Source organism: Neodiprion fabricii, chromosome 2 (assembly GCF_021155785.1).
Source record: "Neodiprion fabricii isolate iyNeoFabr1 chromosome 2, iyNeoFabr1.1, whole genome shotgun sequence".
NCBI lineage: Eukaryota > Metazoa > Arthropoda > Insecta > Hymenoptera > Diprionidae > Neodiprion > Neodiprion fabricii.
The window spans coordinates 27717997-27739756 of record NC_060240.1 but is presented as its reverse complement, the minus strand read 5'-3'; the positions used below and the strand labels follow the sequence as shown (position 1 = coordinate 27739756).

The following is a 21760-nucleotide window of genomic DNA, read 5'->3' as shown; positions in this document are numbered from 1 at the left end:
ATCCTGGGCCCCCAAAAAAATCGTGTTCCCTGAGACAAATGGCGCCAGGGATTCTGGAACCAATAACGCTTAACACGGGACGCGAGATGCCCAATGCCTGGGTTCATCGTTTGTTGATGGACGAAGAAAAGTGCTGCAGGAACCGAGGTAGATGATGTGAACGCCGAGGAAGCGACCCGTTGCTGATTAATAACCCGAGCCTGAAAAATCACGAGGAGAATTCGGCGAGCGAGAAAATGGTGTCGGACCGAGATCTCGCCGAGATTGAATATCCCTAGAAATCAGTGGGCGATTGTCCGGGGCTACTAATCAGCCGGGCTCGTCCGCCCCCCGGTCCTCATCCTAGTCCTCGTCTTCGAGGCGGGGGCGGACAGACCGGCCGTTAGCTCGGAAGCGGCGCTAACTTGACTTCACTAACTGGCAATCAGATCGCCTCTGTTGGGACAACAAACCCCCCCCCCGCGTTTCCACCTCGTCTTCCCAACCCGCAGTGAGCTCTTTATTTATCGAAGAACTTTCTCGGGGTTAAACAGCACTAAATCCTCCCGCCCCTTTGCTACGGCGACGCTTCTTGGGAGAGGAAAAAACAGAAGCTTAATTGCCTGAAGTTTGCTCGCTCGTGCCCTATTGATTGGATAACGATGTCGTATAAATTATATCGCGCACACGATTTCAGTCCGTGTTTTACACTGCGTGTTACTTCATGGGTATAATCGGTATATGGACGGGAAATTAAATTGGAGCTATTGTACAAGTGATACTCGAAAATGATGAAACTATCTTTTAAGCCTGTTTGCCGAAATGATTTCTTGATTCCAAACGTCTGGCTTGAAATAGTTATAAAATCTGCATTCTCAAGCTTTGCTAATATACAGTAACACAAGCTTGTGAAGTATTCGCAGAACTCCGAGTTCAAAGGCATGCACAGAATCGACATAGCCGTCATTGACACGCTTCAGATTGTATTTTGGGTAAAATATCGTATTGAGCATTCGTCAGCTATCAAGCGTGATTTCACGCCCAAGAAATTACACCTAAGAATAGTTCAGCCATGATTTTATCCTCAACAAATAACCAAGCACTGAAAATTTATCGTGTGAAATAAAATACCAAAAAAATGTAGCCACAGTCGCCTATACGCATCGGCGTATATGAGTAATCGAGATTTCGGTCAAATCTAATCTTAGTTCAAGAAATCTTCTATGACTTCGTACCACCGGTCCCGGGCAGAGTATGTTCGTTGATTCCCAGGGAAAAATTAGAGAAACTCGACACCGGACGGGGTGATATTACTATTCCAGAAACGTTCTAGGAAGGCGCGGCGGGGGGGAAATAAGGAAAGAAGGAAAGAACGGACGGTGTATCTGTCCATCTGATCGGAAGGCGAGGGTATCGAAGATGCGAATCGTACCGAATCGTCGTCGATGTATGTCTGTGTACGTCCGTAGCGTTTTCAGTAGTAAACAGAACGGCTGGGCCGCCACTCGCCTGTTCTCCGTCTTATGTCGTCCCATTTACACCGGGCGGTCGTTTCGTCGCGGACTGTTCCGTATAGCGTAACCTAAGGGTAGATGCCTGTGTGGCGGACGGCCAGCATGCCGGACAAAGAAAGCTCGGCCCTCCTTGTCCCCAGCAGTCCGGGGGAACCCCAGGGATGAGAATGGGATTCGGAATGGGAATCGGAACGCGGGGAACGGGGACGATTCTTTACGCGTCTAATTGACCGCGGAGATAACGGGCTCCCCGCGCTCTGCAGGTATAATAATACTTCTTTCGCCTTCCGCCGCTAATGACCCCACTAATCGCCGATCGCTGCTGGTATTTCTATGTCATAGGTACGTACGTACATACATGTAGGTATGTAGAGATGAACGAATAGCTTAAATTATACTTTTTATTACCGGAATCGGTTTTTTTAGTTTCACCCATGGATTTTTAAGTAACTGATCGACACATCGCATGTACGGTGTCATTCGATAGCATAAAAATAATATAGTATATTTTTTTCATCGTTCGGATAAAATCGGTAAATCAGAAGTTATCGAATCAATGATAAACGGCAACCATAGATTTATTTATAGATATCCTGTAGGATATCGCATGCAGGGTCGTTACTGAATGATGAAAAAGGTTTGCGGTAGTTTGTTTCAGGGTGCAGAGACAATGGCCCTTCAGCGACTGAAGTGTGGCAGATGCGAGGATTGTGTTCCATACCGCCTGATGCATCAGAGACACACCAAAAAAGGAATATAAATGTAGGAAAAAAACGTGGACACAAAAAATAAGAGCATAACCACCCGCAGCGCGAGACCTAATCTAAACTGTCCCATAAAGTATCACCACTACAGCTTACGGGGGAGGGATATAACTGCAGCGAATCCTTACTGAATTGGAAAACCTTATAGCAGCTAGTCCAACCGGTCAATTCGAAGCGGCTAATCGGTCGAGGTTGCATCCGTCAATTACGATCGACTCCCACTTCTAGCAGGTGTATACGGTACACCTGCTTTATTATTACACGTACACACAAAACCTGGCGATGATGTCGCTGCTGTGTGATGCGGGAAGAGAGTTTCGGGGATCGGGGGGTAGCTGGGTGAAGAGTCCGATCGACGGTATACGAGTATAAGTATTCCCGAAGGCAAGGGGCAATTTGTCCCGGTCATTTGGCGAGTCCGCGGGGACTGCCCGACTGTAATCCAATCACTAGCCACACTATCCCTCCTTCTCTCTCTCTCTCTCTCTCTCTCTCGCCATCCTCTCCGCCGCTTCTTGCCCGGCGGGACGAGAGAACCAACGCGACCCTTCGTCAGTCGTCCTTGTCCTCGTCTTCGTCTTCGGACGCAACGTTCTTCAGGAGTCGGACTTCTCGCACTCAACGACCAATGCGAACCCCAATCAAGAAATCGTTCAAAGAATCTCTAGTAGATGTAGAAATTGTATAACCATGCGCAGACCACACTCACGTTTCTATTGGGTAGTTAGATAAGTAGCTAAATAGATAGATCGATCGACCAACCGATTGGGATTTTACTGACCATGAGCGAAAATTTGTTTCCAGTAAAGAATATTTTATTGAAATCCTCGTACTGTCCTGAGGTCCACACTTGCGGGGCTGTATTTTCAACAATTTTCTTTATACCCATAGGTGCCAGAAATATGTACGTGAAAAGATCATCAATTCATCAGAGACGGTCTCACGGTCAATGGACACTTTTACGGAAAAAGAATCGACTTGAATAACCATTGGTTTGGCTTACTTCATCCTCGAGGGAAGATACCGGTAACCAGAAATACATGAAGAGATCGAGTGAAGAGCGAAGTTCGGAAAAAATTCTCAACCTCCTGCATCTGTTACGAACGAAATTTGTTTCTTCGCTAACGGGTTTTAGCCACAAAATCAAAGCTATCGGTGGATAATTGAAAAACAAATATTCAAGAAATTTCTTTACTCGTCCGAATGCGGTATAATGTGATTTTGGCAGTGCTGACTTTGTAAAAGTATTCATGTTACAGGTATAGGTACGTACGTGTGTTTCTCTCGTCCGGATATATTTAAAAATGTTACGATGGTGAAAATTGTGCCCCCAGGCAAAACGGCATACGTGATCTTTGAGCGCGTTGAGAGGGTCCATATTGGCCTAGTTGCAGTTCTCACCCTTGCCTCGTTCGCCTCGCTCCTTAAGCCTGCAGTGGCCTGGTTCCATCGTCGTTGCAGCATCCCGGAACCCAGGAATCCAGAGATCACGATCCGTCGATCGGAAAACGGTGAGTACGCTGCTGTTAATAATTACCGAGCGTAGAAATGATCGCGGTTATATCGGTTCTCGGGCGATTGTTTCGGTACGCGAGAACCGCAACACCCTACCGCGATCCATTATACACGTAACGCTGGTCTCGGGGCAATTACAAGCCTATGATTTAGGGCGCAACGCGACACGGTGCGCAGCACTGACTATATGTACGTGATATACGTATATAAGTTATACATGGGTGCAGGGGAGTTCTAGTCGTACGTATAACACTGCGTGAAGGTGGACAAGTCATGGTGCAAACCTCTTGATTTATTGCTCTGGCTACAAATTAATACAAAACCCTTATATGTAATCGTCCGCGTTCTACACGATATTCCCGCGCTGTTGTTCATGGTGCACCGTGTTATTATACGCGTTTATTAAATCGGTCACGGGGATCTACTCGAATAATCGCCACCCCTGCGATGATCCATCCTTAACAAAGTCTCGAGAGCTCTCCCTTCGATTTCTATTGTTGTCGGCAATTAAGCGGCAGACTACGTGTGACAAATACAGAGCGCAGTCTCACCGTTTCTTTCCAGAGTCAGATGTTTCTTATTATGCCGTGCGGAAAGAAAAAACTCCGTTCACCCGAATAAAAATGAACCTTTAAAATCAGCGGAAAAGTTTCGGGATTCTCAATTCAGTCTCATTTCACTGTCATTCTGAAAATGTTACAAAGTGATCGAAGCTTAAAAAACAAACTTACTTATGATGTATAGGAATTATGTTTGAAGCTGAAAATCTGACGAAGATCCGTTTCCCCTATATGTACAATACACGGTTTTGCGGGTGACTAAACAGGACGTCATGCGAGGTGCTTCCGTCTGATCCCTCGCCACCTTCACCCGGGTGCAATATAGAGCGTGAACAAATACTTACTAGAGTAAAATTAAAAACTGCGGGTTGCTCCTGTATCGATCGGCCCCGTCGGTGTTTGTACTTATCGAGGCTGCCCGCCACGCGAGGGCGCAAGCCGGGTTGCCTACCGATTGGCGCCTTTCAAAAAATACGCAGCTCACGGTTCGGTCCGGAGTCCGAGCGGTCAATAACTGACGACGAGGGACACCTGAAATCCTCGAATTTGTTTATGTGGATTGTGGATAGACGGAATACGTCACGTTTCCATCTGCGGGATTATAATTCTCTATAGAGGGTGAGCGAGACGGGGGTTGGCGATCATCAAACACGGAAAACATTTGAGATATCTCTGTACAGCGGGATAGAAATTAATTTCAATTTCAAACGTTTGGGGTATAAGACGTACGTCACATGCTTCGACGATTTTGAATAGCGGCGAAGATTGACTCGAAGACGGGATACCCTCGTCCTTCTCAGCGCAACTCCGGTTCAGTTTTAACTCGGTATATTGGACAAGAAGTTGGAGGACTATACATCTATACACCCTCCAGAGCGGTGGGCCACCCCCACACATCCGAAGAATTATTCTCGAGTGTTATGCGGTATTCTTAATTGACCGAGCGTTAGCTCCGGGATTATTTTAAAACCTTTATTGTTACGTTTATGTACCTCTTAAGTTGAGCCCGAGTTAAGACCGCCGTGCCTATAAAGACCCCGCGAGCAGGGAGGGGGACGAACCGTCTCGCTATATTCACGTCTTTATCTTACATCGCCAGCGAGTTACCTGCCACCCGACGTTATAACTACATTGCAGCGTTTCGGGGAATTTTATATTATCTTCTTTGAGCCACGCCTCATCGTCATTCTCTCACTCCCTCCGACGTGCTTTACTGTACAGTGCGTATAGCTCTCCCTCTATTATACCTACCATTCGCGCAAAAGATGTTACGATCCGCGATTCTTTTACCCTCCGGGTGCTTTACGAAGCCGTTGCTTTTTACCTCGAATTCTGAAGTCATATTTTGAGCTGACCTCCTCGGATGACCTTTACTATACTTACTACTTATATAACGATTAATGCGATTGTTTTTATTAAGTCAACTGTCTATCGTTGTGTTTACAATTGATATATTGTAACTAAACGCCTTGTGGAATTCAACTTTCATCCGAAAACCTATCCTGTCTTAGATTATTACGGGTCGGGTAGAAAAATGTGCAAAGTTTGGCTGGGAGAATGGGCTTACGAAAGTTTTACACTTTCTTATGTACGAACTTTTTCACGCCAACTTTTTAAAAAGACTTTTTGAATACGCTAACCGTGCGTTTTTGCTGCAATGGTATGACGGGTTTTAAAAATAAGTGAAACAATTGAAAATCGTACGACTGGTACCGGTTTTGACATAAAGAAACTAAATTCCATTGTTAAGAAAGTCTTCACGCTCAGATCGCGAGCTAATTCCGTTAATCGTGTTTCTCTCGCCCGCAGAGCTTTCTTAGCCAGCGACGGTCAAGTGATTTATCCACAGGGGTTCTCCTCCCTTCGGCAGATACACCAGGGGAAAATCGCTAATGAATTTTTACCCGCGAGGCGACTAACTAAGACCGAGATCGCGGTCGGCGGAGGGTGGGAAGAATGTAAAAGCCGTAGATGGAAAAAGTGAGAGGAGGAAAGCTCTCGATCAGCGTGCACGGAGAGCAGCTCACGTGTGCGATGGGGCTTGACTGCGTGCAGATGCGTGGAATATATGTATTCCCCGTTGAATTCAGGTGAAATTATGCGTGAAATACACCGCGAAAAATCGTTCGAATCTCCCCCTTATTTCGAAATTCGAACGAACACCTGATTTCGTATGCGCCAACCGTACCATGCCGCATCACGATATCTCCTCGTAAATTTCAACGCGCAGGGATGGGTATTCAGATAGACACTTGGCCAGCCCCGACGCCGCGTTTGATCGCCTTCGCATATAGCCTCCGATACCAGCCACGCTAACTGCCACTGACCGCTCAACGTTCGTCCAGGACGAGGAGCCACTTTACCCGTCAATCTCAATAAAACCTAGAACCGTGCCGGAAGAGTGAACCATAGACGATGCATGCAACGCTGTACACACGTACGAATTCCGCCAACTGAATTCTCAGTTCTCCTCCTTACAGGATTTCGACAAAGGTGAAATTATACGTTAAAACTATTCTTGCCGTCATATTATTCGACGTGAAATATCACTGAGTAACTCGATATCGTCGTACAGCTGAAATGAACTTCGAAGCGTAATACTCGATATGGTGTCCATTTTGATTTTGTGCTAGATTCGCTGATAAATATGACATAGTGCTTGAAACTTAGAAAAAAAAACAACGGGAAACTGTTCTATCGATTACTATGCCATTATGTGAAACATGTAACAACAAAAATCAGACAATACAAGCACGATGACCTAGCTGAGTCAACGATATGAGCTAAAAACTGCTCTTCGTAATCTTCTTCATCCCGGGCTCATAGTACCTTATACTTGTCGAATGTGTCGAAAGGGCCTCCCACGCTTATAGGGACAGGTACATGCAGTTATACGATATCTTATGTGGAAAGGTGTGTACGTGGGCGATATTGCAACGATACCCAATCTGTGTTCCCACTGCGCGTGTGTATGGGTGTCCGTTCAGCAGCGTTCCGCAGCTATCGCATTATTATAATTCGCGGTCTCGAGCGACGTGCTGTATCTGCGGTTCGGATGGCCGAGCGGCTCTCGCGGGGTCGAGATTACAAGCCCGCGAAGGTAAAGCGGGAGTAGAAAGCGCCGTTAGGTGCTTGACCAGTGTTATAGATATCATAAACAAGGACCCTCTGAGGTGACCAGGGTGCAGTCCCGCTCTCACGCCCCATGGCATCCGCTATCTGGAATCCGCACAAGTGACAACAACCCTATCCTGCCACCGAGTAACCGAGGTATATTTGCTGTTAATGAATATTCATACGGTGCTCGGCCCTCGACCGTAGCCACCGTAGAAAAGTCGACCGCTTAAAACGAGACCGACAACCGCGAACGTGCCTCCGATGTTAGCTCTTTCAACAAGACGGGGGAACGTGTCGCGGTGATCTACATTTTTTATCCAAAAATCAATCCCGTCAAATTTCGAGAAAAGTGAGTGAAATTGTGTGAAATTTACCGCCCAACACCTGCGGATGGACAACCGAAACTACACTTGAAATACGTAGCAATAAAAAGCGAAGTTGATAAAAAAAAAGAGCTGACGTCGATCGGTAAGTTTCACAGAAAAACAACGCAAGTTTTACGAGCATGATTGTCGATTAATGAGTTATTCCTACTTTTCAGTGCCGTCAGAGGTCAGATAAATTTGACTTTGTATTCTATTACAATACAGCGCTACCGTGCGTTCCGAATTCGGAGTAGCGATTGTCCAAAGCCACGCTTTTTAGACCCAGTTTTGAAACGAAGTTCGGTCGTCGTTTCCTTCACGGTTTCCCAACACACACGTAGGCATGTATACCGTATTGGGCACATATACGGGGCAACGAATCGCGGATCTTGGAATCGGGGAATCGCGCGGTTCGGAGTCCGTAAATCTTACGGGGCGAGTACGTTTTCCGGGGAATACAGACGCGGGGCGAAGCGGCTCGCAGCTCCCTCCCGGCGAGTATCCGCAGCCGGAGTCCGATGTTTTGATTCTGGTTGTTATAGGGAACGCATAGATCACTTCCCCCCGAAGCTATAGACGGCAGCAGTTAGGGCGACGGCGACGGCGACGGCGACGGAGGCACCGAGGGTGACCCGGTGGACACAGACGATTTATTGGACGGTCAGATATATATGATTATTTAAATCTTCCGGCGAGGTTAGCGCCTCATCGTTCGCCGTTCGATTACTTATACACGTAATACCATGCGGTTTTATAAGGGCTAGTCCCGGGACTCCTGAATACCGAGACTGAAATTCCGTCATTCCCTATTTCGCGAAGAAGCCGCACGATCGTAATTCGTGACGCTGGGGCAGGGCAGGCTTTCTAGGTATGTAAATACCTAGCAGTAAGACTTAGGACTCGTAGGAATCGACTTATATAGGGACGAGTCCGAGCCGCGACACGTCCTGGGCGGGGGCTGGTTTCATCTTATACGCGATCCTTGCGCGAATCGTAACTCTGCGGGCTCTTCCTCAGGGCCGCCAGTCGGTCCCAAGCCCATCTCGTATCTGTATCGTCGGAAGGATTTGCTTCACCCTGCACCGTGAAACGAGTTCGCGAGATCAAACTGCGCCGTCTCTACGCAAGCTCATTTATTCCTTTTTACCTTCAATTTTTGAGGAAAATCACCGCCTCGTTATCACACTTGAAATTTCCATCACCCAGGTATAATTTGACAACCCACATGCACCTCGTACGCTTAGCTGCACGGAGAGTGGAAATCCGATAGACTCGATAAGGTATTGCGCTTTACGTGCATGTGCAATAATATGGGGATGTGTCGGTGCAATGTGGGGATGTAGAATGCCCGTGAGTTCTGAGACGCGGCTAACAACTATGAAGGGAATCTTGGTTCCTCCCTTCCCGGAGCGATTCAACCTCGTCGATAAAACTCCTTTGCGTGGATTAGTTCGCTCAATCAGGAAATATACTCGGGGCCCCCATAAAATCTCTTCCGTCTCTTCTTCATCTCCTCCCGTAGTCTTTTTCTTCTTCTTCTTCTCCTTCTTCTTCTTCTTCTTCTTCTACTTCGCGTTCTGCCCTGCGATCGGAGCCCCTATCCCTCTGCAAGAGTATATCTGTGCATCAGCCAGCTCGCGCACTTCCCCCATTCCCAAACCGAGGCAGGAACATGTCTCACGTCCCACTACCCTCAAACCCTCGTCTCTATCCGGGAATATCCTGCACGCGTAACTCGCTTCGTAGGTATATATGAACGTAGACGCGCTTACGGCTTATACGCGATACTGTTATATAATGCGGGAGAAACGGGGAACACTTTTTTTCAGCAAAATTGGATGTGGGTAGCACGTATTTAGAGGGTATTAATGCATAATATACCGCGCGTCGTAAGATTTATCTTGACCCTGGAGATAACACATAATTATGATATACATTTATTTATGTTTGTAGAATTCGAAAGCAATTGCGATGAGAATTTCCTTGAACTTGAACTTTTCGACTACTCAATTTATGCGGTTCATGGCTCTTCCGCAGTTCTCAATCATCCGATCGGAACTCGGGGTATCAAGCTTGAAATCTGCCTATAATTATTCGCACTTCACCTGAACGGTCATACTTGTATTGTATGAAATAAGTACTTTCATTAAAACCAACGTCAAGAGTTTTGCCAGAGATTTAGATTAAGCGAAAGACGCCTCCGTCACGCAATGAACACACCGATAAAGAATAATTCCTCTCGCTACGAGGGACGCTTCTCGACACGTACAAAGAGGAGGAAATTCTCAAATAGGTTCACAGAGAGGAGTAAGAGTAGGTATATGTATCAACGCGTATAAAGAGACGCACGTGAGTCGTAGTCAATTCTCCGGCAGTTAACAAATTGTTGCAGCAGGGTGCGGGGGTTGACGGGTACCTACGGGGGTGCTTGCGGTTGGCAGGATAATACGTCGTTACCCCACCCACGCTCCGTTTGCCCCGAATCCGGCGTGCCGCACGCGTCGGGGTGGCCGACCGAGTCGTTCCGTAATTAAAATCGTCCCATCATTACAATGCCCTGTGCGGTACGGGACTCGATCGTATAAACCGGGGTTGTTCTGCACCCGGGACGAATTCACTCGAAATTTCGCGTCTCGCCTGGACGCGGAAGTGACCCTTCCCTTCCGGTCGTCGGCCATTCCGTATATGTCAACATCCTGCACAGGTGGAAAAGATAAATAATTGTGTTTTTTATTTATATATTTTAATTGCTTATCTATCAAGTGTATAGAAATATTGCTACGAGTTTCATCAGTTTTGTTTTAAAACACTTTGCAGTTAATAGATATTAGAATACTTGTATTCATATCAAAGAGGTTGGTGAGAGTCGAGAATCAATACCTTTTCACTTATTTTATTTATATGAGATAGACGCAAATTAAGTATTCGTCAAAATCGTCGTCAATATTTGTGAGCCCCGAATATTTTCCAAAAAAATACAAGAAACAGCAACACTTTATACATTCTAAACCGCATGCATAGAGCCCAAATATCGACTTTTCGGTTCAAATCACATTAAAATTGTAAAGACTATAACATAATCGTGAAGATTTCATTCCGTGATGGAATGTTTCGTCGAGAAGGTAATGATTCTATGTAATCCTACTACTACGCTTTTTCTTTCGTCACATTGTTATCGGCAAATATTAAACTTATCAAAATAGCACTGATATGGGATTTTGATAAAAACATAGCGGTATTAAATTTACCCACCTATATAAAATTGTATATAGCGTACTAAATAACAGTCTTCGCGAAAGAATGTAAAATGATTGTGGAGTGAGATCGAAGATTTAAAAAAATTGTAGCAATCCCACGCATGAATTTGACAAGATGTGACCAAGAATCAATTATAAACACATTAATTATTCCCAGTCGCGTAGCGTCGCACGTGTCTATTCGCCTGCGTGACATAGGTGGGTATATATATTATCGTACTTATAGGTGCGAAGTTTTTCTCACGGCGCGACGTTTCGCCCGACGCCGGTCGTCGGGGTGGGTAGAGGGCGAACCGTTGGAACCCCACAGTCGTGATTTCACGCCGTTTAAAGTACAAAGCTGAACCTTGTCCGTACGCGGGGCGCTGCGCCATATATTCCCTCTTTAACCCCGGCGCGATCCTTCACCTCTAGCCCTCGCCCTCGGCATGCCACCCCCGGGGGTTTGAGGACCGGATCGCGAAGGTCGCCGGACGTCGAGAGGCCGACGGCTTCTGTCTAATGACGTGTGCCGGAGGACGCCGCGGCACTTTGCTGGCCTATCTTACATGCCCTCGTGGTACTCGGGCGTTATTAATGACAAACGCCTGCTGAGTCAGTGAAGAGAGCGCCTCCGCGGCATCTTGAAACTTTAATATCGCGCGAGACCCAATAACGCGAGGCACGAGGATCCCGGACGAAAACCACCAGCTTGTACGTCTGCAAAGATAGTGCGTTGTGAACCCCCAACACCGTCTGGTGGATGAGCCTCTTCTCCTCGATACGAACCTCTTTTCACGCCAGTCAATTTAATGGAAATTCTATTCGTCGTGCACGATTTACCGGATTTTGGTAGTATGCAAAGAAACTCGCAGGCATCTATGTTTACAGGTTTTTAAACCTAACTTAAATTCAATTTCGGTGCAATCTTGGGAAAATTTATAGAATTTGCGGTGAGATTTATCGAGTGGCGGTTTTGAGAGTTTTGGAATGAGAAAATAATTTCGGTACTACTGAAATTGTTGAAGATTTATTTATGGAGTTGTATTACGAACTTTTTTTGCAATTTAAAGTCTGTCACATTTTCTCTTAAATCAAAACTGTTGGAGCTCTCGAATTTATGCAAACTTTCCCGAAAGTTCTGCATGCTGGGTAAAACTATATTCAATAGTGTAAGTTTCGAATTTTTATGATAATAATGCTCCAATATCGTCGATATAATTACGATCAGAATTGTACTAAACACGCACACAGCAGACTTAATTTTGTTTGCACGTGTGTTATTTTGATAAAATTATGAAGAAGAACAAAACTTTTTTACATATATCGCAGTCCCTGATAATAATTTGTCGACTGATCGAAGGCTACAATTTAACGAATGATGAAAAACGGCCGGTCGATGGAAAAATACCCCCTGTTGACAAAGTATATAGCTGTATTTAAGCTTTGCAGGAATCGTTAATCGCCGGCGAGTCAAGCGCACGCGGCGTGATTATAATCAGTGCGCGACGCAAACCGGAAGGCCGAGTGAATATTTAATAACGTGCGACAACGGGGGATGGAGGCGTTGGTGGTGCTGGTATCGCCTCAAAGGTGTACCGTGCACAGTTACCAGATCGCCGGACATTACGATGGTCGAATTACAACGCGAGAAAACCCCGGCTCGAAGAAGCTCCGCGTGGCGACGCGTTCTCACGAAACAAGCACGGGAATTCTGTCTCTCAACCGGACTCCACGGGTACAAGTACATCGCTCAGAGTCAACGCTCAGTTTACGAGAGGTAAGGTGGGATGCGATTGGATGGCAGTACCAGCTGCTCAAGTTCTCCCTCGTCAAGTGCGCTTTTCTCCATCTCTCCGGTCCACACTGAGAGAAATTTTTAGTCCCGGTTACCGCTCAGTCCTTAACTATTTTCATTTTTCACCACAATCGAAAAATATAGTTACAGGTAGAAAATGAAAATTAGTTTTCTAGCTGTTACCGGAAAGTCTAGCATCCGTTACTATATTTTCTTGCAACTGTTGCGAAAATTTAATGCTTCTGCAACAATAAATTGACGTTAAAGCTTTATTTAACTAAAAAAGTATAGTAAACCGAACAAACTGATTTTGCGTTGCAATTACCAAAAAATGATCGACGATAGTGCAAAATGGTTAGGCGTACCTCGTTCTTCGTGATTTCAACAATATTCAAACAGTTTTTTTTAACGATACCCGTTTTACTCAATTTTTCTAGTTACTATAACAAATGAAATTTTTACAGAAATTGCAAAATTTCGTATTATTTCTTACTAAATTGTAAATGCGCATTGTTTTTCCACAAAGAATTGTTAATTTTCTTAAAAAATTGTAGCGTTTTGTAGATTTTTTACAGAAAAAATACACATTTTCACCCGAAATCTACAAGTTTTTTTACGAAAACGATTTGTCGTAAAAAATTGTACGAAATATCCCGATACGTAGAAAATCGTATAGAAATCATTTTTTTCGCCAGGGCTTCTAATATGGTAATTATATCTGTAATCTTGCACAGGGCGATTTGGGCCGTAGGCGTTGTCGTTTCTCTCTGCTGTGCCATTGCTCTGATGCAAATTGCATGGGAGTACAACGCGGCGCATCCAACTCTCACTGTGATCGAGTCCACTCATCACGGTATTTGGAACTACAGATTTCCCGCCGTCACCATCTGCGATCTCAACCGTGTATCGCTAAGCCGGGCTCACGACTTGGTTAATTCTCTGCAGTAGGTTGCGTTGCGATGTATATCTCAATCGAGCGAACGATACACTATATGTACTTATAAATACACTTTTACTTTTTATTACGGGCATTACTTCGGTATGCATAGACATAAATCAAACTCCCATTAAAATGCAGTCACATTGAACTGTTGCGAGGTGAAATACTAAATAATAGAGTTGAGGGTGAAGTAAGTCGAATTAGACGCGAAACGCTTCTATTATTGATCCTTTTTAATTAAAAATACACATTGAGCGTACGCTCGCATTGTACGTTGTATAACTGATTCTTACCGTACTTTACGAGTCGTCTGAGAACTGATTTATAATTGCAATATTTTTAATTACATACTTTTATATTTGATTTATTAAATCGCAGTGGACCTCGGTTGGAGAATGAATCTGAAACGGTTCTGTTAGCCGAGATGCGACTCCTGAACAAGCTTCTTGACCCAGATATTTCTAGCCAAAAAGTTTACACCAACCTGACCCGGCTACAGGAGATATTCGACGATAACGACTTGACGATTCCTGACGTCATGAAATTGGTATACAACGTTCACGTATCATACGAACAATACTTGCCGAAGGGACTCGCGATACTTTCTTGTTACTCAATGTGGTAAAAATAAAGTATGTCGACCATGCAGGTAACGAGAAACTGCTCCGAGATAACAGTGAGATGCAAATGGAAGGGAAACATCATCTCTTGTGACTCGATATTTGAGTCATCCCTGAGCCGTGATGGTATCTGCTGCAGTTTCAACTATATCGGAGTCCCAGATCGTGAAAAATCCCGGTAAGCATAATAAGATCAAAGTTAAATACGCCCGAGGGTGATGTATACCTACCGAAAATACCCTGAGAATTATTGATATCATCGCAAAATTATCACGACCTCTTGCGCCCAGAAGCAATCAGTATTTTCAGCTTTGATTGAGAACCAAGGGTCCAACTGTGTTAGTACTAATTCAGGTATAATAATATTTCCAATGAGAAACTAGTCAATAGTATTTTTGATCTAGTATATCCAACGATTCATTCTTTGGTGATTTATTGTGTGATTTCTTACATATTTTACCTTTACAAAATAAATCACTCGACTTGTGATTGAAACCTGAAAAAAATTGTTAAAACTATTCGATACCGCAGGCGCATACCTAAGAGGGTGACGGCTTGTGGCTATCAGACCGGATTGACGGTGCTGTTAAACATGGCACCCTTAGATTACCACGCGGCACTTCTCGGAGGTTACGGTCTTAAGGTAATTTTACCTCCGCGTCTGTGAATATCGTGCATTCGGCTTTGTGCAACGGTGTGTAACTTACATTATATGATTGTTATTATACGCAGGTGATTCTTCACGATCCTTACGACTACCCGGACCGTAACGCTAAGAACAAACTGATCCGCATGGACAAAGAAGTGTTCCTCAGCGTTACACCGGAAGTTACATACTCAACGGATGATGTGCGCAGTCTTCCCGTGTCGAAACGAAGTTGCATATTCTCGGACGAGGGGCAAGACCTGACAGCACTGATGGGAAATTACTCCTACAACAATTGCCTTGCCGTATGCCGTATGCAAACGATATTTGAGAAATGCGGATGCATTCCCTATTATCAGGCATACCTACGTTTTGCCTCTGTTGAACTTCCAGAAAACGGTATATGTATACGATGTTTGCATTTTTCTTACAATCATTCGTCAAGCGAATATGATTGCAATTTCTTCTCCCTATGCTTCCAAGATCCAGACACAAACACCAGCGTAAGAATCTGTAACCTTACCGACGTGAAGTGTGTCTACGATTTCCAGGGTTCGTAATCAGGATTTTTCATATCGTAAATAAAGTAACAATAAGATACGCGTGCTTTCGAGAATACTCACCGTAGGACAGTTAACACAGGCCCGTATAAGCAAATACGTCGAGACAAAAGTAGAACGATAAAAAATAGACCAAATTGACTACCTACTAGAAAACATGCTTATACATTCAAATTGGTATATTCATGTTTTAACAAGGAAAAAAGAACCGGTCGGATATAGATTATTTTTATTATTCAATTACCGTACAATATTTGCCGAGTGCATTAGTCAAGAAAACAATAAATGCATCAGGGAGAAACTTGACTGACAATGAGATGTTTAAATTCACGCTGATTCTCGAGTCACTCCTGTTAATATAATCGAAGGCAATTAGGAGATTTCCTAATATCAACGTTAAAATTATCTGCGTAGATTGGTACGAAACTTCATGGCCGGGGACCAAGGTAACGAACAGACACCTGCCGTCGATAGAGGTGTTGGATTACGAAAGCGGACCGTGCAAATGCATTCCCGATTGCAGCCTCTTTCGCTACCCCCTTCAAAGCTCCGCTGGAATATTGGATCGCAGCAATGCCTATCACGATCTTGAATTCTAGCGAGTATCAATTGCTATACGTTACTTTGCCATCCTTTCTTTTTTTTTTTTTTTTATCAAGATTCCCGACTCTACCGCTGTCTATCCACCTCGTCTGATTACTTTCTTTATCTTCGCAGTAAGGGTGTTGACGTCAAGAATCATAGCCTTTTACACGTATTCTTCAGTGACCTGGTGTCAACTCAATACCGTCGCGATGTTTATTACGACTGGCACAACCTGTTCGGTAAAAATTTTTCCTCTACCTTGAAATGATCAAGAATATCGAATCTGACGGCTTAACAAAAATTGTTTCAGCCTCGTTCGGTGGACTGCTCGGGCTCTTCGCAGGATTCAGTCTGATGTCTGCGTTTGAACTGATATATTTCTTCTCCATTCGATTGATAGCGGACTTGTGGACTGGTAACAAAAAAGGGCGGATATGATCGAAGCACGAGTCATTTATTAATCGATCTTGTTAACATTGTCATGCTTGAAATTTTTAATTGCGGGCGTTTTGTTTCTTATCGTGACTTACACTACTATTTTACGTACATTATTAATTTGAAACACATACCTGTTTCTGGTAATCGTTACTGGTCGAAGTCCTCCCTGTTTCACTATTGCCTGTCTACTTGTTCTTATCATACACACGTTTCGCCGATCAAATATTAGTATTTTTCACGGTACTTTCCATCACTGTGAAAACCAGTTCAATTATTGGAAGTACCTTCGGTGTGATGAAAATCTTTTGTCGCTAATACTCTTTTTTCTCATAAAATGATCTCTCTTTCGTGAAATTGTTTACTATTGCGCTACTTTATTTGTTTAATTGTAATTTGCATGAAATTTTTAAAAAATGTCCTATAAACTGTGTCAACGGGCTTCGATTGTTGGAATTTCACATTTTTTGCAATAGAAGCATACGCCGAAGAATAAACAAGACGTAGCAATTTTCCAAAACCATCATGATCTGCATGTAGGGTCGTGCAAAATTCAGATTTTTTCATCAAGTTGTTTCCGAGGTCATCACAGGAAATTTGTAAAAAAATTGACTTATCAATTCTTTCCAATAGAAGCACATGTTAGAAAAAAATGGGACACGGCAATTTTTCGTACCCATCGTTTGGATGTGATGTCCTGTAAATTTCAGATTTTTTTCATCAAACCGTTTATGAGATCATCATGGGAATTTGTCGAGACAGGTGAACGACCGACAGACCAACAAATCGAGAGATCTGTTTTTCGGATACTAGAGGTCCAAAAATGTGAAGATTCATTTAAATTAGAAAAATTCATTTTTGACCGAAATCAATACGTTTCCTGCATCAACATAGTGATGTAACGTAATAAAAGTAGATCAAAATCGAATAGGGAACGTGACAAAAATATCTCGCGTGCTGAGTTTTACCATGCGGATTTATTGTTTAAAAACAGACGTTAACGATTCGTAAACATGCAAATAAATACTTAGTACGAAAACAAATGAAAACTTAATCGAATATATAAAATAACTTGAAATTCTTATTTGATCATGTCATCGTGTATAAGTATGATACACACGTTATCGCTATATCTAATTACGGACAGTTTAATTTCATCAATGCTTGAAAACGCTTGTCCTGTTTTTCAATTGCTGGGAGCTGTTGGATTATACGGGAGAATCAATTTTTTGCTGAGCGTCTGGCACATTACATTCGGTACCTGCCTGTACAAATTTTTATTAATAATACCCTCTTTTTCATCAAATCGTCTCTGCACTTCTATAGGGATTTCGCCTCCGATACATTTACCCCGCATATTTTCCAGTACGTCGCAGAGAACTTGAATGTACCAAGTGCCTACGTAAAGATACATTATGATCATTTTTGTGGAAAAAACCAGCTGTTTGAAGTATTCAGCCAGACTCACCGTCACGTGGGTGCCTGGCTGATGGTTGACCCGATATCGTTGAACATAATAGAATGAAGTCGCGATTGTTGTCAACCTTGTTTCGTGAATATGTTTGGCCATCGAGCTTGATATCTGTAAAAAGTAAAGCGTCATGCATTTATAAATTGGGGTTCAAAGAAGATCTACAAGTACTCAAAAAGTAAAATAAAGTTGTCACCTTCGATTGTTTGGCATGCCTGGATAACTAGAATTTTTGGTTTAGTTTGTAAAGCATCGATGCAAATGTGTTTTTTAATTTTTTCTATGGTACAGCTCTTACCATCAGATGCGATTATGTGTCCTGCAACAAGTGAATAATCGTAAATAAATTACCGGAGTACCCAAATATTTTTGATTTCATTTTTTAATTGCACTTTATCGGATAATCACAGAGACTTCATAAAACAAAGCTTACCAGATGTGCCATGAGACAAAATAAAGACTGCAACACAGTCATATTTTTCTTTGGCGTCATATAATTTCTCATCCAGGGTTTGGTAGATTTCGTCTCTGGACAAGTCAAGGTACACGTGTGTGTCAAATCCAAATGTATTTTTGAACACTTCTTCTATTCTGTCACAGTCCACCTGTGAGCCTTCTCTATACTCATACTTTAGAATAACGCATTCATAATTAAAATTATTTTTATCAAATTAGAAAATATATTATTAAATTCCTGGACATAATTACTTCTATAGGACCAGTGAACTGCATTTGGTTGAAAATTATGGCCAGGCCTTTATTTATTACATATGAATTCGTCTTTAGATTTGATGAACCACGATTGATATCTAATTGATCGTGAACACATAGGTTTTTTTTCCTTTCTTCCTCATACATTTGTAATGCTAGGTAGGCACTACTACTCGACATATTCAGCAGTTTTAAGATTTCTAATATCCGTAACAATTCCCAATTATCTGTGAAAATGATAGATCAATAAATTTATCACGAAATCAATAATCTGATTGATATTCTGGTTAAATTGAAAATTTCCGGATGCACCATTCTAGTAAGTTTTTGGCCTCAAGATTTTGTTTCTAGAACGATGCTAATTCAATTTGTAATTGTTTTGATTATTGACAGCTATGGTTTATTTGCACATTGTTCTAAGAAGTCACAGCTTGTTTTCTGTACTTCAATATCAAAAATAAGTCACTAGGTACCTCCAGAAATGGTGATTAACCCCTTTTTAATCCACCATAGCAAGTGTATTTCTAGAAAATTTTCAACCATCCAAGCACTGCACCTGGGTGGATCTATTTGTTGATATATGCGCTGCTGGAGTTTGACAGCATCGTCTTTTGAAAGATTTTCAAACAAGTTATAAAAAGATTTAGCATACTTATTAATTTTACAAGACATTCTTGTTATGTTTGCATGAAAAAAAGTTTGCGCGTCGTCAGGATTCACGCCTAACTTTAAAAGAACTTCGTTATTCTGTAGAAGGCATAACGCTTCCATGACCTTGTCGGGCCAATCCGTCACGTTGTTTTCGACCACAAACCGTGATATGCTAGGAATTCTTTCATCCACAGCATCCAGAAAGGTTTGGTAACCCGTCTGGTAGTGTTCAATCATCAAAAACACACAATGGACTTTCTCGTAAATGTCTAAATCATTATCAATCCTCTTCAACACTTGTATATTAAGCAAGTTTGAGGTTACTATTGGCAGCCTATATTTCCGTTCAGCATCAAGCGTTGTCATCTTGAACAGGGTAGGATTCCAGAAAACTCTGATCCTCGATTAAAGTCGCAATAATTTTAGAACGGAGTTGCGATCTTAAAAAAGAAGAGAATAGAGGTAAGAAAGTCGGGCTCAAAAATTCCTTCGTGCATACCTTAGACGTTTTAGATCTCATTGTCAATAGCGACTTGACATACCATGACATTCAACTGACACGGAATTCCAGGAAATTTTATCAGAAATGACTCATGTTATTACGCTGTGGTTTATGTTTAATATGTCACGTATCCTGCCGATGACGCCTTTTTCGAATAAGAACACCATACATCCATGGAGAACCGCTGCATATGTTGGAACAGAAGAGCAGAAGCCGCTATAAATGTTGGGCAACCCTTTACCGTTATCACTTTGTCATGAATGGATTTTTGGAATCAAAACATTAGTCAGTACTCACCGGTAGATCGTACATTATACCATCGACATATAGTATGTCGATAACATACCTATACCACGTACGCGTTGCTAATTGACCGCCAATTGTAGCAGATCAGAAAGTATATTGTACTACTAGAGATAGTTTCGCATGTACAAGAAGTGTAGTAGAGGAATGAGAGAGAGAGAGAGAGAGAGAGAGAGGTATATGTCCGTCGTAAGACGTCTCTCTTGCTCTACACCTGATTGGCCGATATGTTTCCTCTCAGCCAATCAAATGCAGAATAAGAGAAACTGAGTATCCCGAGTATATATTTCGCTCCTCATCACTTCGGCTGCAGTTTCGCGAGGGACACGGTACGGGTAGCTACTTTCAGTATTATACGCATGGAGTCTGTGTAAGGAGACTGAACTCTTGTGGTGAAATTTTAGTAAGCAGATTCTGTCAATTCACCTATCTCCCTAGAATTACTCTCCACTAGTATATGATCCAAGGTGATCATTGATTGGAGACCGTTAAAGAGCAGCGTTGCCAGATAGATGGTACCGCAAGTCGTCAAAAGAAGGCGTACAAGTAGCCAAATGTAGCTAGCCTTTTACAATTTTACTATTTTATTTACGGTTTTATTGGCGAAAGATAAATTTTATTCGAGATTTACTCGGATTGTAAATATATTGTACAGAACAAAGATCAGAACGTCTTCGTATAATTTTGAGGGAATGTCGGTAATAACTTGAGTACATTTAATTGGCATTCGTTATCAATGCTTTGTCAACGTCTTACTTCATGGCTAATGGATTTTGGCGGGATTCGTGCCTTATACAGTGGGATTCGGCTACAAACAACTGACGATCGGTAGCATATTTTTCTTCTTGCCTCCAATTGAACGGATGGATCTTGGCGTGTCGGTATCGTATGGTTTTTATTTCTCGTTATTGCAGTGAAAAAAATGTGAAAAGTAGCCGCGAATATTCTGCTTTACATCTGCAATTTGTCGTGGATAGGAATGCAGGCCGCAGAGGTATGAATATAGCAGTCAAGTGGCACCACAAAGTTGTTTAGGCTATGAAAAATTCACCGAGTCAATTTTTATTCGTTGCGAGCTAAAGTCAGGTAACATTCGAAATTATTTACACAAGTCCCAATCCTCTGTACTCAATTTTCTAATTAGAATGTAGTCACCTTGAATCTTAGCAAGTGCAGTGCGTATTAAAGAGAGGGAGTTTTCTATATTTCCGAGGTGAAAAATTATGATGGGTTCTCCATCGGTGTTATTCTTTGCCGTGACAAGCAGTGATCGTCTTTTCAGTGAACAAGTGCGGTTAAGGATCAAGCAATTTTGGTTCTACGATAGTCATCAATACTGATCATTTTGCGGATCGTTTAGTGCTAAATTTGTTCAGTGATAATTCCGAACGGAATATAAAATTTGTTGAGTGTTCTTCACAGGTATTTAAAATTTATTCATTGTTCTCCAGAGGCATATAAAATTTATTCAGTGTTCTCCAGAGGAAT

General features: G+C 42.7%; 2 protein-coding genes and 1 long non-coding RNA gene across 7 annotated transcripts; 1 reads left to right on the top strand and 2 right to left on the bottom strand.

The window, feature by feature from the left end:
• Positions 1-3542: 3542 nt before the first annotated feature.
• Positions 3543-16774, top strand: LOC124176852 (sodium channel protein Nach-like). 2 transcript variants are annotated; one of them, XM_046558639.1, is made up of 11 exons: positions 3543-3768; positions 12503-12830; positions 13583-13792; positions 14167-14335; positions 14438-14586; positions 14940-15051; positions 15141-15453; positions 15538-15606; positions 16029-16212; positions 16332-16438; positions 16510-16774. In XM_046558639.1, the coding sequence occupies exons 1-11, from the start codon at positions 3570-3572 to the stop codon at positions 16635-16637; spliced, it is 1968 nt and encodes a 655-aa protein (XP_046414595.1). In that variant the 5' UTR covers positions 3543-3569; the 3' UTR covers positions 16638-16774. The 2 variants fall into 2 exon arrangements, with proteins under 2 accessions (XP_046414595.1, XP_046414596.1); XM_046558640.1 differs by lacking the exon at positions 3543-3768 and adding an exon at positions 7179-7917 and having other exon boundaries at positions 12495-12830.
• On the bottom strand, positions 16249-16865 carry LOC124176858. Its single transcript, XR_006869483.1, has 2 exons — positions 16769-16865; positions 16249-16611 (listed from the first exon to the last, which is right to left on the bottom strand). It is a non-coding gene; the product is annotated as an uncharacterized LOC124176858 (long non-coding RNA).
• Positions 16866-17592: 727 nt separating this feature from the next.
• On the bottom strand, positions 17593-20389 carry LOC124176854 (caspase-7-like). Of its 4 annotated transcripts, XM_046558651.1 has the most exons (9): positions 20267-20381; positions 20010-20185; positions 19290-19907; positions 18814-19043; positions 18539-18734; positions 18404-18424; positions 18302-18328; positions 18103-18216; positions 17593-18032 (listed from the first exon to the last, which is right to left on the bottom strand). In XM_046558651.1, exons 3-9 carry the CDS (start codon positions 19831-19833, stop codon positions 17821-17823), a joined length of 1344 nt encoding a protein of 447 aa, XP_046414607.1. In that variant the 5' UTR covers positions 19834-19907; positions 20010-20185; positions 20267-20381; the 3' UTR covers positions 17593-17820. The 4 variants fall into 4 exon arrangements, with proteins under 4 accessions (XP_046414607.1, XP_046414604.1, XP_046414605.1 ...); XM_046558648.1 differs by having other exon boundaries at positions 18302-18424; positions 20010-20153; positions 20267-20389; XM_046558649.1 differs by having other exon boundaries at positions 18302-18424; positions 19290-19867; positions 19967-20185; positions 20267-20380.
• Positions 20390-21760: the final 1371 nt, after the last annotated feature.